Here is an 18,208-nt window from a genome sequence, read left to right on the forward strand (position 1 = left end):
CCTGCAATAATCGGATGATTACGGAATTAGCCAGATTGTCATTGCAGAAAGATATAGAGAAGCAGCAGGTAAATGGAGATGATGTTTCATCTGCCTGAAAAATGGTTTAGTTATGTCTTCATGAAGGGCTTCGAGAGACTGGTGATGGCACACATTAACTCCAGCCTCCCAACCACCCTTGATCATAGAAACATAGTGAAGAGGTGCATGAGTAGGCCATTTGGCCCTTCGAGCCAGCACCGCCATTCAATACGATCATGGCTGATCATCTAAACCCCGTTCCTGCTTTCTCCCTATATCCCTTGATTCCGATAGCCCTCAAGAGCTCTATCAAACTCTCTCTGGAATACTGCAGTTTGCCTACTGCTGCAACAGGTCCACAGCACACACCGTCTCCCTGGCCCTAAACTCATCATTGGAACAGGGGGACGACAAAGAAACCGCCGCCCAACAAAGACGACCTTAGGTATCTGCCTTCCAACACCAGAATCCCATCCAAACTCATCTCCAAACCCCTAGACCTGGGACTTTCTGACCCACAGACCGCAGATTACAATCAGTGGGAGAAAAGATGACGACATCTCCTCCACACTAGTTCTCAGCACCAGTGCCCCGCAAGGATGTCTTCTCAGTCCTCGACTGTATTCCCCACACACTCACGACTGTGCAGCCAAATTAGGCACTAACTCCATCTACAAGTTTGCAGATGTCGCCACTGTGCTGGGCCAGATCACTAACAATGGGCTGAATGGCCTACTTCTGCTCCTATGATTTATGAACACGAACTTAACCCTTGTCTTCTCTAGTGTATCTGCCACCACAGTACGCAGCGCAAACCCTTTGTCTATGGTCTCCATTCTTTGACAAGCAGCTCCTTGGGAAACCAATGGTTCATTGACTACCATCCAACTGTATCTGAGCCCCACAACTCTCTCTCTCTCAGTGCTCATCATCCATGTTACCTCATCTGAGGACCATGAACACCACCCATTATCCCGGCTCAGTGCATGGAGTCCAAGTCTCAGACGTTCCTCACTCAGTCCATCTGACGTCTCATCTCTGTATCTTCTTCACTTATTGGCCTTTAATTTAAACCACTACAAGGCCACTAGATTGTTGAAACAGCATCAAGAGGCTGTTAGTATTCCTGCAGACATAAAAAGCTGGAGTAACTCAGGGGGACTGGCAGCATCGCTGGAGAGAAGGGATGAGCGTTTCGGGTCGAGACCCCTCCTCAGACCCGAAACGTCACCCCTTCCTTCTCTCCAGAGATGCTGCCTGTCCCGCTGAGTTACTCCAACATTTTGTGTCTATCTTTGGTTTCAACCAACATCTGTAGTTCCATCCTACACGTATTCCTACAGTCTCTTTCTTGCAAGCTGCTTGTGTCCGGAATGTTCCTCTCTAAACTCTGTCGCAACTGCAGCCAGCAGATAGTCACATGAAGGAGTGGATGGGAAGGAAGTTGAGACTACTCCCCACGGACTGATGTGTAGGAAGGAACTGCAGATGCTGGTTTAAATCGAAGAAAGACACACAATGCTGGAGTAACTCAGCGGGACAGGCAGCATCTCTGGAGAGAAGGAATGGGTGATGTTTCGGGTCGAGACTCTGAAGAAGGTCAGAGTCACCTATTCTTTCTCTCCAGAAATGCTGCCTGACCCGCTGAGTTACTCCAGCATTTTGTGTCTATCCCCATGGACTGATGTTACATGTGACACCTGTGTTGTAAGCAGTTAGGGACGGGTTCCGAAATACATCTTTGCCAAGAGTGCCCGTACCAGTGATTGAGAAACACTGCCGATATTATCGACTGAAAGCTCACAACCTCCAAAGAGTTTTTCCAGTCTCTGGAATATCAACGCAAGCCATTAAATAAAAAAATATGAAAATAGGTCAATGTCTCCATTTACAGAGCAGACAAAGGCAGCTATAGACATGTTGCAAAGGGCTAAAAATACAAAACGACAGAGAAATCACAAGGCCAAAGCCAGCAACTTCTTGATTAGAACGGGTGTCAAGGGTTATGGGAAGAAGGCAGGAAAATCGAATGAGGAAGCAGGGATCAGCCATGATTGAATGAACGAGTAGACTCAATGGGCCGAATGGCCTCATTCTACTCCTATAACTTGTGAACTTCACCTTCGTTAAATGAACAGTGCAAAGTGGATTAGATTGTGCCTCAGCCCTTTAAACAATCCCCGACTGAAACTGCTGACTGGCCCACCCTGCCTTCACGCTGTCATCTGGACTTAGAAACCCATTCATCAACAACTCGCTGAGGCGTGGGTTGTGAAACTGGTCTTATGTATATGAAGGAACTGAAGATGCTGGTTTACACCAACGATAAGACAACAAAATGCTGGAGTAAGTCAGCGAGTCAGGCAGCATCTCTGGAGAAATCTGTTTCTAACCAACAGACCCCAGTCTGTGAGGTTAGACAAGCACACCTCTTCAACTCTCACCCTGAACACCGGCGTTCCTCAGGGCTGTGTGCTGAGCCCCCTCCTCTACTCCCTCTTCACCTATGACTGCACACCTGTACATGGTACTAACACCATCATCAAGTATGCAGATGATACAACGGTGATTGGCCTCATCAGCAACAACGATGAGCTGGCCTACAGGGAGGAGGTCCAGCACTTAGCAGCATGGTGCGCTGACAACAACCTGGCCCTTAACTCCAAGAAGACCAAGGAGCTCATTGTAGACTTCAGGAAGTCCAGAGGCGGCACGCACACCCCCATCCACATTAACGGGACGGAGGTGGAACGTGTTTCTAGCTTCAGGTTCCTGGGAGTCAACATCTCCGATGACCTCTCTTGGACCCACAATACCTCTACTCTGATCAAGAAGGCTCATCAGTGTCTCTTCCTTCCTGAGGAGACTGAAGAAGGTCCATCTGTCTCCTCAGATCCTGGTGAACTTCTACCGCTGCACCATCGAGAGCATCCTTACCAACTGCATCACAGTATGGTATGGCAACTGCTCTGTCTCCGACCGGAAGGCATTGCAGAGGGTGGTGAAAATTGCCCAACGCATCACCGGTTCCACGCTCCCCTCCATTGAGTCTGTCCAAAGCAAGCGCTGTCTGCGGAGGGCGCTCAGCATCGCCAAGGACTGCTCTCACCCCAACCATGGACTGTTTACCCTCCTACCATCCGGGAGGCGCTACAGGTCTCTCAGTTGCCGAACCAGCAGGTCGAGGAACAGCTTCTTTCTGGCGGCTGTCACTCTACTAAACAACGTACCTCGGTGACTGCCAATCACCAACCCCCCCCCCCCACTTATTACACTTATTATTTTTTTTATTAAAATCGTTTGCTATGTCGCTCTTCAAGGGAGATGCTAAATGCATTTCGTTGTCTCTGTACTGTACACTGACAATGACAATTAAAATTGAATCTGAATCTGAATCTGAATCTGAAAAGGAACAGGTGACGTTTCGGGTCGAGACCCTTCCTCACACCGAGAGTCGGGGGAGAGGAAAACGAAAGATATGAAGAGGTGCAAAGAGCAAATGAAAGAAAGATATGCAAAGGGACAAATCAAGGGCAGCAAAGATGATCAAAGAAAGGTGGAGCCCACAATGCTCCATTGTTGGCAGTGGTGAAGGTGATAAGTGGTGAAACTAACAAGTGAAACTAAGCAGGACGACAGTGAAACTAGGTGGAGGACTAGGGTGGGGGAGGGATGGAGAGAGAGGGAACGCAACTGTTACTGGAAGTTAGAGAAATCAATCATCCTACCGCTGGGTTGTAAGCTGCCCAAGCGGAATATGAGGTGCTTGATTACGTCGATTATGTTTGCTGCTTTCCCTAGACAGTGTGAAGTGTGGAGTGGATGGTGAAGAGGCTGGGGAAAGCCACAGCTGGTGCCAGATGGGGGAAAAAAAACCACGTTTATATTTTACTTCATTACAACCAGTGAATTACCAATGAAGCATATCTCCTCTGCAGGTGGAGGCAAATTTGCAGCTGTTAACTGCGCACACATCAAACCATGTAACGAGAGAGAAAAACAGTTAACTTGTCTTTGAGGCTGTGGTTTAAGGCGACCCATGAGAAACACCTCGTTTTTCATCATTTCACTGCATGGAACCTGTTCACACAGCCCGGCGGTATGAATATTGATTTCTCCAACTTCAAGTAACCCCGGCATTCCCTCTCCCTCTATCCCTCCCCCCACCCAGAGTTGCACCAGCTTCTCGTTCTCACCCAACAAACAGCGACCAATGGCCTGTTATCATCGTTAGTTTTTTTGCATATCTTTCATTCATTGTTCTTTATCTCTCTCCATCGCCGTCTATATCTCTCGTTTCCCCTTTTCCCTGACCAGTCTGAAGAAGGGTCTCGGCTCGAAACGTCACCCTTTCCTTCTCTCCAGGGACGCGGCCTGTCCCGCTGAGTTACTCCGGCTTTTTGTGTGTACCCTCAGTTTAAACCAGCATCTGCAGTCCATTCCTGCACCTTCACCCATGAGATGGGAGCAGCTCGTGATTTAATGGATTTAACCCCTTCTTGAAAACCAGCACCTCTGGCAGTGCGGAACCCAAACATCACCATCAATTTATGCCACCCACTAGAGACAATTTACAATTTTACTGAAGCCAATTAGCCTAAAAAACCTATACGTCTTTGGAGTGTGGGTGGAAACTGGAGCACCTGGAGAATACCCACGTGGTCACAGGAAGAACATACAAACTCCGTACAGACGGCACCATAGCCAGGATCAAACTCAGGTCTCTCACGGTGGGGCAGCAACTCTACCGCTACGCCTTGCATTGCCCTAATTTATAAAAATGAATAAGTTTTACTTTAAAAACACTTCTCAGACGAATACAATTAAAAAAAAACACAGGTTAGTCAGAATAAAGTGTTTTGCATTTTGCAATATATGCATTGGGCTTACAAAACTAAAAGTTGTCCCATCCTATCCACGCATAAATGGACTCCGATTTTATGAAAAATAGAGGTTTATATCAAGATGTTTGCAGATCTATGAAAGGTATTACTGAGCAGAAACACCATAGTTGAAGAAGAATATCTTACCTGCGGAAGTCACAATGCAGCAAGAGCAAGGAGTGACTTCCTCTCCGCAGCCACACACTGCGGTTAAGTCTACAAAGTGTTAAAACTCCTTCGGTAGCTCGTGATACTGGCATGTGGTGTGTGAATAACAGTGCATTGGTTTAGCTGGAGATCTCAGCAGAGGCTGCAGATGGTGCGACTAAGTCAGTACCTCTAAACGTTGTGGACTACTTCCTGATCCCTTTCACATTAGCGCAGCGGCAGTGTTTCTCCCTTACAGCGCAAGGGACCCCGGGTTCGATCCTGACTACTGGTGCTGTCTGTACAGAGTTTGTACCTTCTCCCTGTGAGAGCGTGGGTTTTCTCCGGCTGATCCGGTCTCACACATCCTAAAGACGTACAGGTTTGTAGGTTAATTGGCTTCTGTAAAATTGTCCCAAGGTGTGTAGGATAGTGCTAGTGTACTGGGTGATCGCTGGTCGGCGTGGACACGGTGGGCCGAAGGGCCTGTTTCCCCATTGTATCTCTCTAAACTCTATTGTACACGGATGTCGGTGTACATGCATGAATCAGTGTACTACACGGATGTCTGAGCACATGCACTCTTACAACTGAACCCTTGTGCTTGTGCATTCCACACTTGTGCAATCAGGCTCAGCTATTAAAGATCCCTATTAAATGCAGGGCTTTGATCTTTGAGGGGTAAGAGGCTGAGGGGTGACCTTATTGAGGTGTATAAGATCATGAGGGGCATGGATAAAATTAACGCTCACAGTCTTTTCCCCCAGCATAGAGGTTTCTAAAACTAGAGGGCAGATGCTTTAAGTGAGAGGGGAGAAATTTAAGAGGGACCTCGAGGCAGCTTTTTCCACTCAGAGGGTAACTTGTATTTGGAACGAGGCAGATGCAATTATGAATTTTAAAAGACATTTGGACAAATAAAAGGATAGGTGAGATTTAGAGCACTATGGGTCAAATGCAGACATAATGAAGGTTTACATGGATAGGAAGGAATTAAAGGGCTAATGGGCCAAATGCAGATACAATTAGGACTTTAAAAAACAAAACATTTAGACAGAAATATGAATAGGAAGAGTTTATGGGCCGAATGCAGGCAAATGGGACTAGCCCAATAGCCCTTGGTTGGCATGGAGGAGGTGGGCCGAAGGGCCTGTTTCCATGCTGTATCAGCACCATGACTCTATCCCCCCCCCTCCATGGCATCCAAACCTCCCACACATTAACACGGTCTGCTCGGCAACGGCAGCAGTGAAAGGAATCTATGGGCCTCCTGCATCCTCCTGAGGTTTCTTCCCTTCAGATTAGTTAACTTTAGTCTAGAGATACAGTGCGGAAACAGGCCATTCATCCCACTGAGTCCGTGCTGACCAGTGATCACCCAGTACAGTAGTTCTATCCTACACACACTAGGGGCATTGACCTGCACGCTGACCATCCTACACATACTAGAGACAATTTACATTTACAATTAACCCGCAAACCTGTACGTCTTTGGAGTGTGGGAGGAAGCATGAGCACCCGGAGAAAACCCACGCTACCACAGGGAGAATGTACAGACTCCAGACAGCACCTGTCGTCAGGATCGAACCGGCGTCTCTGGCGCTGTAAGGCAGCAACTCCACTGTGCCGCCCCCAAAATGCACAAATATTTCTTGCGGTCCCTTATCACAAGACCGGCAACATTTGCTTCCATAGCCTCCCGTTGCCGTGGGTTACCGGACCGGAGACAAGTATCAAGAGGCGACCATGACGCTTTGCGAACTCACCCGCCTGCCCCGGGAGCAAGTCCACGCCGTTCCGCTTTATTTCATTCCGACTCTGACTCTCGGGCATCACGAGCTGCCTGCTCTGGTGCAAGTTGGAAATGATGGTGGAGAGGTCACTGTCACGACTGCGGGAGGAGAACAGGGACAGAGTTAGCAAGATCGGGCAATTCACTCTAGAACCCTGCTCACCGCGCGGATGGGTTGAAAAGGGATCTGAGCTCCCCTGATGCTATCAGTTGGCAATGAAGTGAAATCCTTTCAACCTTGCTCTATAAACCCACAGCGGTGCATGAAGCCTTTATGCACATTACACTCCTCAAGCAACTCAATCCTATGTACATTTCATCCTCAGGTGATCTTCTCTAACAAAGCCTAGCCTGAATATTATTAAGCTGTCAACTGGTCCTATTAATGCTACAAACCTCTCATTTAATGTAATGGTTCATTTAAAATGCTTTATCCATTCTCCATGCCAACATATTAAGGGAGAAGAACACACAACTAGTCCATGGGCAGCACAGTGGCGCAGAGGTGGAGTTGCTGCTTTACAGCGCCAGAGACCTGGGTTCAATCCTGACTACAGGAGCTGTCTGTATGGAGTTTGTACATTCTCCCTGTGGCTGCGTGGGTTTCCTCCGGGTGCTCCGGTTTCGTCCCACATGCCAAAGATGCGCGGGTTCGTAGGTTAATTGTCCCCAGTGTGTAGGATAGTGCTAGTGTACGGGGTGATCGCTGGTCAGCGCGGAGTAGGTGGGCCGAGCGGCCTGTTTCCGCGCTGTATCGCTAAAACTAAAATAAGCAGGATGTTTTGGAACGGGCATAATCGACCCGAACATGCCACCGATCACACAGATCACTGGCATCGTATAATAAATGGTTTGTCAATTTAAATTGTGAGCTCCCCCTCCCTCCCCCTCGTAGCAATCCAAAATATGGCACGGTGGCGCAGCGGTAGAGCTGCTGCCGTACAGTGTTAGTGACCTGGGTTCGATCTTGACTACGTGTGCTTGTCTCACCCCACCCACCCGCGCCCCCCTCCCCCCCCCCCCCCCCTCCCCCCCCCCCCCCCCCCCCCACCCCACCACCACCACCGAACACTGATCCAGCTGGAGCTTTAATCTACTGCCTATCTCTGCTAATCAGATAAGATGGTGTCAGAAAAATGCCAGACATTAGGCACGTTTTAAGTATTGTATGTCTGTGGATTTACAACACACACACACGCTCACACTAACACACGCACATACACACACACACACACACGCATACACACACACACACACACACACACACACACGCATACACACACACACACACACACACACACACACACACACACACAAACACACACACACACACACACACACCACACACACACACACACACACACACACACACACACACACACACACATACGCTCACACACGCACACACACACACACACACACACACACACACACACACACACACACACACACAAACACAGTTTACCAGACAACAAGACTTCACTTAAACAACTCACCAACCCCCCCCCTCTTCCCTTCCTCCCCCCCACCCACCCTCCCCCGTGAGCAAACAGTCTGCTCCGTACTCCAGCCAACAAATCCGTCTCCCAATCAGGACGTCCGCGAGTGTAACCATCCATTAATTCCATAAAGTATCTTAACAAACAAGAAAAATGGCTTGAAGAAAACTCTACTCAGCAGTACACATCAAGCAATATTACTCCTATTTTCTCCTGGGTTGGCATGTTACGTGTGTTAATGCACATGTAATGCACATGTTTAAGAAGTTTAAGAGATTAATTCAAAGGGAGTTTTTAATCATTCTTAATTATGTTAATCAATAATTAGACACCAGCATAAAAGGATGCATAGAGAAATCTGCTGTTCCGACTCTGACATCTTCAGTTGCACACAAACTAGCCTGATGGATCTGAAGAAGGGTCTTGACCCGAACCGTCACCCATTCCTTCTCTCCAGAGATGCTGCCTGTCCCGCTGTGTTACTCCAGTTTTTGGCGTCTATCTTCAGATGCACTAATTTCTTTTGTACACGAGGATGTTCCCAGGACTTGAGGGCCTGAGCTGTAGGGAGAGGTTGAGCAGACTAGGACTATATTCCTTGGAGCATCTACACTGGTCCCACCTGCCTGCATTTGGCCCATATCCCTTTAAACCTTTACTACCCATGTACCTATCCAAATGACGGCACGGTGGCGCAGCTGGTAGTGCTACTGCCTCACAGTGCCAGAGCCTCGGGTTCGTTCCAGATTACAGGTGCTGTCTGTACTGTGTTTGTATGCTCTCCCTGTGACTGTGTGGGTTTTCTCTGGGTGCTCCGGTTTCCTCCCGCATCCCAAAGACGCGCGGGTTTGTCGGTTAAATGCTTTCTGTAAACTTGCCCACGGTGTGTGGGAAGCGAGACTGGCCTAAGGTAGAACTAGTGTGAATGGGTGATCGACGGTCGGCACAGGCCTGTGGGCCGAAGGGCCTGTTCTCATGCTGTATCTTTCTCCACTTGGCCTTCCTCCAGTTTGCTATCCACCTACCTCCATGCTCCTGGTCACAGATTCTGGATTAGCGGATTGTGGAAGTACAAATCTCAACACGGAGAACCAGCCTTTCCAGTGAGGAAAAAATGCAAACCGAGAATACTTCCAAATCGTGTCAAACATTATTCATCATTTTGAGCTGCGTAATTATGGGCTGCACATTCAGGTCACGATGCAGCCACTACGATGAATAACTCTTCAAGTGCAGTCACCACGACAAGTGTGGAAATCTAACTACCATTAACAACAGTAGTTTAAGAAAGAACTGCAGATGCTGGTAAAATCGTAGGTAGACAAAAATGCTGGAGAAACTCAGCGGGCGAGGCAGCATCTACGGAGCGAAGGAATAGGTGACGTTTCGGGTCGAGACCCGAAACGTCACCTATTTCTTCGCTCCGTAGATGCTGCCTCACCAGCTGAGTTTCTCCAGCATTTTTGTCTACTTCCAGATTCAGGGACAGTTTCTTCCCAACTTATCGGGCAACTGAACCATCCCACCACCAACTAACCTACCACCCACCTCATTGAAGACTCGCTGACTATATTTAATCGGACTTTACAGGACTTTATCTATGCTCCATAGATGCTGCCTCGCCCGCTGAGTTTCTCCAGCATTTTTGTCTCCCTCCCATTAACAACAGGGTCACTCCATGAAGTGTGGGAAGGAACTGCAGATGCTGGTTTACAAAGATAGACACAAAGTGCTGGAGTAACTCAGTGGGACAGGCAGCATCTCTGGAGGAAAGGAATAGGTGACTTTTCAGGTCAAGCCCCTTCTTCAGACTTCTTCTTGACCCGATATGTCACCTGCTCCTTTCCTCCAGAGATGCTGCCTGACCCACTGAGTTACTTGTGTCTGTCTTCAGTCCCTCCATGAATCCACACTCACAGAATAGTGTGCGCGGTTCAGAGACCCAGAGACACGATCTTTAACCATCGCTAATTAACCTATCGACGGACCATGGAATTATCCCCTTTATCTTGGCCGACTTCCTCTCACCAATTCGATACTACGTGGCTCGCTGACTGGAGCTACTGATTTACACAGTAGCTGATCTTTAAGTGATCACACTTCCACCCTCTCATCCCAGAGTTTACTCCTTGCCAGGAACAAGGACCCGAATTCTGCATTCAGTAACTTTCACACCGGCTTAGCAGCAAAGGGAACTTTGGCCACTAATATTACTAAACATGCGCGGGGGCAACAGTCGAGGCACGTGGATAGAATTGGTTTGGAAGGATAACGGCCAAACACAGGCAGGTGGGACAAATATAGATTGCTGGCATGGACGACTTGGGCTGAAGGGCCTGTTCCCACACCATATACCTCTACAGGGCAAATGACCCATCATGATCCGCAGCGGTAGAGCTGCTGCCTCACAGCGCCAGAGACCGGGGTTCGATCCCGACTACGGGTGCACGCTCTCCCCCGTGACCATGTGGGTTTTCTCCGGGCGCTCCGGTTTCTTCCCCAATTCCAAAGGCATGCCGGTTTGTAGGATAATTGGCTTCTGTAAATTGTCCCTCGTGTGTAGGATAGAACTGGTGTACAGGAGATGGCTGGACAACGCAGGCACTGTGGGCCGAAGGGCCTGTTTCCATGCTGTGTCTCTAAAACTGAAACTAAGCCAATATGAAAATAAAATGTACAGGGTTTCATTCCAAGGCTGTTTTGGGTTATTGAGTTCACTGAGAATAAATTGTTGGATCCTAATCAATTCAAACCTTCATACAATTTTTTCTTTTCTTCTCTAAATTGATATTGTATCTGGGCAAAAATATATGGGGTGAACAGGAGCTGACTACAAGCAATCCTTGTCATTCGACAGATATTGGCACTGGGTAAAATTACGTAGAAACTGCCTGTCTTTACACAGGGGATTTTATTTTAATATCAGTTTTACTTATCCCCCGTCCCTGTGTATCATCCATCTTATTGCCATGGTTGCAAACTTATCAAAGCACATTTGAATAACAGTGGCATTTTTAAAACCATCCGATTATTTTTATCCTTTGAAATAGCCTAATAATTTCAAATACCAGATTAGTGCAGATTAGATTAAGATGCACAACTGGAAATGACAATCAAAAGAGAACCTAGCTCCCAAATGAAATTTAGTACGGCTAGGAAATTAATTATGTTGCAAAGCCATTCACTCCAACCACTAAATTCCTCTAGACTTTACCACAAGTGAGCACAGGCACATACTGCCGCCTTATGCCCCTGTCACACTTAGGAAACCTGAACGGAAACCTCTGGAGACTTTGCACCCCACCCAAGGTTTCCGAGCGGTTCCTGGGGAGGTGCCGTGGTAGTCTGGCGCGCCGATCTCTACAAAGCTGAGGCCACGCGCCAACTATCGGACACCTCCTCCTACTTACCCCTGGACCATGACCCCACTGACGAGCACCAGGCCACCATCTCCAGCACCATCACCAACTTCATCCACTCCAATGCCCTACCCGACCGAGCCTCCAACCTCATCGTTCCCCAGCCCCGCACAGCCCGATTTTACCTTCTCCCTAAAATCCACAAACCTGATTGTCCCGGTAGACCCATTGTCTCCGCCTGTTCGTGCCCCACCGAACTCATTTCCAAATACCTTGACTCCATCCTATCACCCTTGGTTAAATCCCTCCCTACCTATGTCCAAGACACCTCAGACACTCTCCGTCGTCTCCGCGCATTCAATTCTCTAGGCCCTCACCCCCTCATCTTCACCATGGACGTCCAATCACTATACACCTCCATCCCCCACCACGATGGTCTCACAGCCCTCCGGTTCTTCCTCGACCAGAGAAGCAACCCATACCCAGCCACTGACACTCTCCTCCGCCTAGCGGAGCTGGTCCTTACCCTCAATAACTTCACGTTCGACTCCTCCCACTTCCTCCAAATACAAGGCGTAGCTATGGGCACACGCATGGGCCCCAGCTATGCCTGCCTATTTGTAGGTTACGTCGAGCAATCCTTGTTCAATACATACCAGGGCCCCATCCCCGACCTCTACCTCCGCTACATCGACGACTGCTTTGGTGCCACCTCCTGCACCCGCACACAACTGACTGACTTCATCCACTTCACCACTAACTTCCATCCGGCACTCAAATACACCTGGACCATTTCCGACACTTCCCTACCATTCCTTGACCTCACTATCTCCATTGCAGGTGATAGACTTCTAACCGACATACACTATAAACCCACTGACTCCCATGGCTATCTGGACTACACTTCTTCCCACCCTGCTTCCTGTAAGGACTCCATCCCCTACTCCCAATTCCTCCGTCTACGCCGCATCTGCTCCACGGATGAGGCGTTCCACACCAGGACATCTGAAATGTCCTCACTATTCAGGGAACGGGGGTTCCCCTCCTCCACCATAAATGAGGCTCGCACCAGGGTCTCGTCCATACCCCGCAATACTGCTCTCTCTCCCCATCCCCGCACTCGCAACAAGGGCCGAGTCCCCCTAGTCCTCACCTTTCACCCCACCAGCCGTCACATACAAAAAATAATCCTCCGTCAGTTTCGCCACCTCCAACGTGACCCCACTACCCGCCACATCTTCCCATCTCCCCCCATATCTGCCTTCCGCAAAGACCGCTCCCTCCATAACTCCCTTGTCAATTCTTCCCTTCCCTCTCGGTCCACCCCTCCCCGGGCACTTTCCCTTGCAACCGCAAGAGATGCAACACTTGTCCCTTTACCTCCCCCCTCGACTCCGTTCAAGGACCCAAGCAATCGTTCCAGGTACGACAGAGGTTTACCTGCATCTCTTCCAACCTCATCTATTGCGTCCGCTGCTCTAGATGTCAGCAGATCTATATCGGTGAGACCAAGCGGAGGTTGGGCGATCGTTTCGCCGAACACCTCCGCTCGGTCCGCAATAACCAAGCTGACCTCCCGGTGGCTCAGCACTTCAACTCCCCCTCCCACTCCGCCTCCGACCTCTCTGGCCTGGGTCTCCTCCATGGCCACAGCGAGCAGCACCGGAAATTGGAGGAACAGCACCTCATATTCCGTTTGGGGAGTCTGCACCCCGGGGGCATGAACATCGAATTCTCCCAATTTTGTTAGTCCTTGCTGTCTCCTCCCCTTCCTCAGCCCCCCTGCTGTCTCCTCCCATCCCCCAGCCTTCTGGCTACTCCTCCTTTTCCCTTTCTTGTCCCCGCCCCCGATCAGTCTGAAGAAGGTTTTCGGCCCGAAACGTTGCCTATTTCCTTCGCTCCATAGATGCTGCTGCACCCGCTGAGTTTCTCCAGCTTTTTTGTGTAACCAACAATAAACCACGTGCCTGTCTGCTTCCGACTGGCAATCGAGGAGTTAAGAAATGCTCTCGGAAATAATGTGGCTCGCCGGAGCCATTGTTATTAATAATCAGCAGATGGACAGGCATTTCAAGGTAATGGTCCTGCCTTTTCAAGCTGTACCTCAGCTTCTCATTAATTATATAAAGGATCTTCCTTTATCCAGCAAAAGAAAGCAGCTGGAAAAGTGCCATTATCAAGATAATAAAACTGCATTTTCAGTGCCTGAGCTGCAGCTTCATAATCAAACAACTGTGTATAGCATTAGGATCCTCAAATATAACAGCAATAGAGGACAGAACATAGAACAGCGCGGCACAGGAACAGGCACTTCAGCCCACATTGTCTGCGCTGGACATGACGCCAAACTAAACTCATGTCCTCTTCCCACACATGTTCCATATCCCTCCACTCCCTGTGTATACATTCAAAATTTCAAGAGAGTTTATTGTCAAATGTCCCTGGTAGGACAATGACATTCTTGCTTTGCTTCAGCACAACAAAACATAGTAGGCATTGACTACAGAACAGATCAGTGTGTCCATATACCATTATATAAATATATGCACACATGAATAAATAAACTAAACTGATGAAGTGCAAATAACAGGTAATGGGCTATTAATGTTCAGAGTTTTGTCCGAGCCAAGTTTAATAGCCCGATGGCTGTGGGGAAGTAGCTATTCCTGAACCTGGTCGTTGCAGTCTTCAGGGTCCTATACCTTCCACCTGAAGGTAGCGGGGAGATGAGTGCTTGTCTCGACCCATTCCTTCTCTCCAGAGATGCTGCCTGTTTCGGGTCACTCCAGCTTTTAGTCTATCTTGTGCCGCTATCTAAAAGTCTCTTAAACGCCACCATCTTATCAGCCTCCATCACCACTCCTGGCAGCGCGTTCCAGGCACCCACCGCACGCGCTCTGCGTGGAAAAATGACCCTGCCTGTCTCCATTAAACTTCGCCCCTCGCTCCTCAAAGCTCCGTGAAAAGTTAAGAGTGGAATCTATTCACGTGCTCTAAGCTAAGCAGAGGGAATACATGCTGAAATGATCTAATCCATGGGATTGTAGGTACGATCTATTAACACATAGCAGCTCAGTAAACAATTAAATGGAGTTGTGGAAACACAATTCTTCAGCCCACTATATCCATGCCAATCGTCTAGAACACATTTACATTAATCCTACATAATCCTTTTGTTTTTCATTTTCTCTCACATTCCCATCAACTTCCTCCCATCCCCCCCCCCCCCCCCCCCCCCCCCCCCCCCCCCCCCACCAGACTCTATCCTTTATCCCCACACCAGAAACAACACGCATGGCAAACCAACCCGCAACCCTTTCGGATGTTGGGAGGAAACCGGAGCACCTGCAGAAAAGCCACACACTCACAGGGAGAGCATGCAAACTCCACACAGAGAGCACCCTAGGCCAGGATCCAACCCTGGGCTCTGGTGCTGTGAGGCAGCAACTCTGCCAGCTGCACCACCGTGCCAACCAAATACTAGGTATCCCTGTAAGAAGATAACACCTTCAAGCAAGAGTAAATCCAGTAGTATTTGTAACAGGGACGTTAGACTGTTATTTCACCATTTATAGTTGGAACATCGACAAGTACCTGTAATATGATGAGATTGATTTAGTTTAGAGATACAGCAAGGAAACAGGCCCTTCGGCCCACAGAGTCCCATTGACCATCGATCACCCGTTCACACTAGTTCTATGGTATCCCCTTTTCTCATCGCCACTCCCCACACACTCGGGGCAATTTACAGGGGAAAATTAACCTACAAACCCCCACGTCTTTGGGATGTGGGAGGAAATCAGAGCACCCGAAGGAAACCCACGCGGTCACAGGGAGAACGTGCAAACTCCACACAGACAGCGCCCGAGGTCAAGATCGAACCCGGGTCTCTGAGGTAGCGACTCTACCGGCTGCGCCACTGTGCCGCCACAATTTTATTACCTGATTCGTACTCTAGTACAGAGATGTGCACCGCATCCACAAGGGTACATGAGCCAACTTGCACAACAAGAGTGAGAATAGCCTACAATCCATTTAATAAAGCGAAAATTAAATTTTTATTGATTTGCAAAACAAAAAGCATAAACGTTTAGTTTAGTTTAGTTTCTCCAACTCGATAATTAAACTGTCTGCTATCTTTGTGGACAAGCGAACTCACCCCATCTACAACATAAACAGCTGTACATGGTCAGTCTGGCACAATCATACTTGCCTTTGATGCCCATTGTACTAAGCCGCACACAAGGTCAGATCGAAGCGACCTTTGCCCAGCTTTGACTGCACAAGATCCTGCAAGCCAGAAACTTTGTGTGGCCCCTTTAAACAGGAGGGGGACAGAGTGACAGTGACCACCAGACCGACCCGCTCGACAAGGGGGAAGAAAATTCCAGCAGAATCTCCTGTCAATGCTACCCAGTCCCCGCCTAATGTAACGCCGTCTGTCTTTCCATTGGAATAACAGGAAGAAAATTGAGCTTTAATTTCCCACTGACAGGGTACAATACTTCATCCTCTGTCAGCATTCTAATCATCTATAACATGATCTGCCCTCTACTGCATATGAATCATACAATAATCTCCAGCTACACAAGCCTTTAAGGAGTGGGAACCACAGCACATTATGTTAATTTACCATACAGTTAAAAGCAGTATGCACTGTTTTGCTAAGATGAAAAAAGTAAGCATTTCGAAAGAAGTGACAAAGACCTTACTTTAACACCTTCTACGGTAAATCGTCCAGATGGGATTATTCTTAAATTCATTGTTATGTACAAAAAATATGCAAAAGATATTCTGAGAAATATCAGCGGGGAGGGTGTCGAGAAAATACTAGCAATGCCTAACACATTAAAAATAATTTTTTGCACCTTTGGTAGAAGCAAATAAAAAGTTATAATTATAATTAAAGATATTTAAACATTAGTACTTAATAAACTTCCTAAGACTCCGCACTAAGACTAATGAAATTAATCTCCGATTATGATACAGGAACATAGAGCGGAGAACACAGTGTTCAACTTTACTTTAGACTTCAGAGAGAGAGCACAGAAACGTGCCCTTCTGCCCACCGAGTCGCGCCAACCAACAATCTAGAGTACAATAGCGCTATGCTACACACGAGGGACAATTTACAATTAACCTACAGACCTGTATCTCCTTGTAGTGCAGGAGGAAACCGGAGCACCTGGAGACAACTCATATAGTCACGGGGAGAATGTACAAACCCCGTACAGATGGCACCCATAGTCAGGATCGAACCCGGGACCCTGGCGCTGTAACGCAGCAGCTCTACTGCCGCGCTGCGCCGCTAGGCCGCACATTAACATTTCAACCTCAGCGCATATTAGAAGGTATTCATGCAGCAGATAGAAAAAGCTCTACCAGTGATATAGGTACCGATAGTAATATATACTAACCGTATTATTTCCCAGTAATCAAACATTAATACTCCATACGTTTTCTGTGATAGATCACAATCTTGCACAAATCTTGTGACTGCAAAAATAATTTCAACGTACAAGTATAAATCATAAAGACCTACTTTCGTTGAGATTTCAAGCCGGCAATCTCAGGTTCGGAGATGATGGTTATAAACTCGCCCTTATGGCTTATGACATCATCTGCCCAGCTCAGCGAGATTACTGTCTTGTAATCACACACAGGTAGCCATTATTCTCTATTTAATACAGCTTAGCAAATGATCCAGCAGCTTTTATGCTGGAACAGGGAAGAAAGCTCTTTTCCACTGCTAATTACTTTGTTTAAGGTCCTCTTACTTCAGAATTATTCTTCTCTTGGTCTGTGTTTCAACAACAAAAACAAGACAAAACTCTCCGCCTCCCTCAACGCTAAGAGGATGATGTACCGTGCGTTTAGTTTCCTTCAGTTTAGAGATACAGTGCGGAAACAGGCCCTTTGGCCCACCGAGTCCGCACCGACCAGCGAATCCCACACACTTGCACAATGTTACACACACTGGGGACAATTTACAATTTATTTTACCATAGCCAAATTGGCCTACAAACCTATATGTCTTTGGGGTGTGGGAGGAAAGCAGAGCACCCGGAGAAAACCCACACGGTCGCAGGGAGAAGGCACAAATTCCGTATAAACGGTTCCCGTAGTCAGGATCGAACACGGATCTCTGGCGCTGTAAGGCAGCAACTCTACCGCTGCGCCATCGTGCCAAACTTCTCTGTTTTCACAATTCATCAATTGTGATTAGTACTGGTGTCACAGGTTATGGGGAGAACGCAGGAGAATGGGGTTAGGAGGGAGAGATAGATCAGCCATAATTGAATGCTGGATTAGACTTGATGGGCCGAATGGTTTAATTCTGCTCCTATTACTTCTGACCTTATGATCTTATGATTCCATGCAATGTTGACTTCAAATTTAGACTGGATTCGCCAACTTAGATAGACCTAAAGAGAAAGAAGATGGGACCTCTCCACTGGTCCTGGTCCTTGTTTGTTCACTCACCAACAACAGCTGGGTAGAACCAAC

The 18,208-nt window shown here is 47.9% G+C and overlaps 1 protein-coding gene across 2 annotated transcripts in view; it reads right to left on the minus strand.

Moving 5' to 3' along the window:
• Positions 1–18,208, minus strand: part of samd11 (sterile alpha motif domain containing 11) — a 250,660-nt gene that overhangs the window by 110,055 nt on the left and 122,397 nt on the right. For both annotated transcript variants that reach the window (XM_055659599.1, XM_055659598.1), the window contains exon 5: positions 6,818–6,942. In XM_055659599.1, the coding sequence (XP_055515574.1) occupies positions 6,818–6,942 (125 nt within the window). The remainder of the gene's footprint in view (positions 1–6,817; positions 6,943–18,208) is intronic.

The sequence above is a fragment of the Leucoraja erinacea genome, chromosome 30 (genome assembly GCF_028641065.1).
Source record: "Leucoraja erinacea ecotype New England chromosome 30, Leri_hhj_1, whole genome shotgun sequence".
Classification (NCBI taxonomy): domain Eukaryota; kingdom Metazoa; phylum Chordata; class Chondrichthyes; order Rajiformes; family Rajidae; genus Leucoraja; species Leucoraja erinaceus.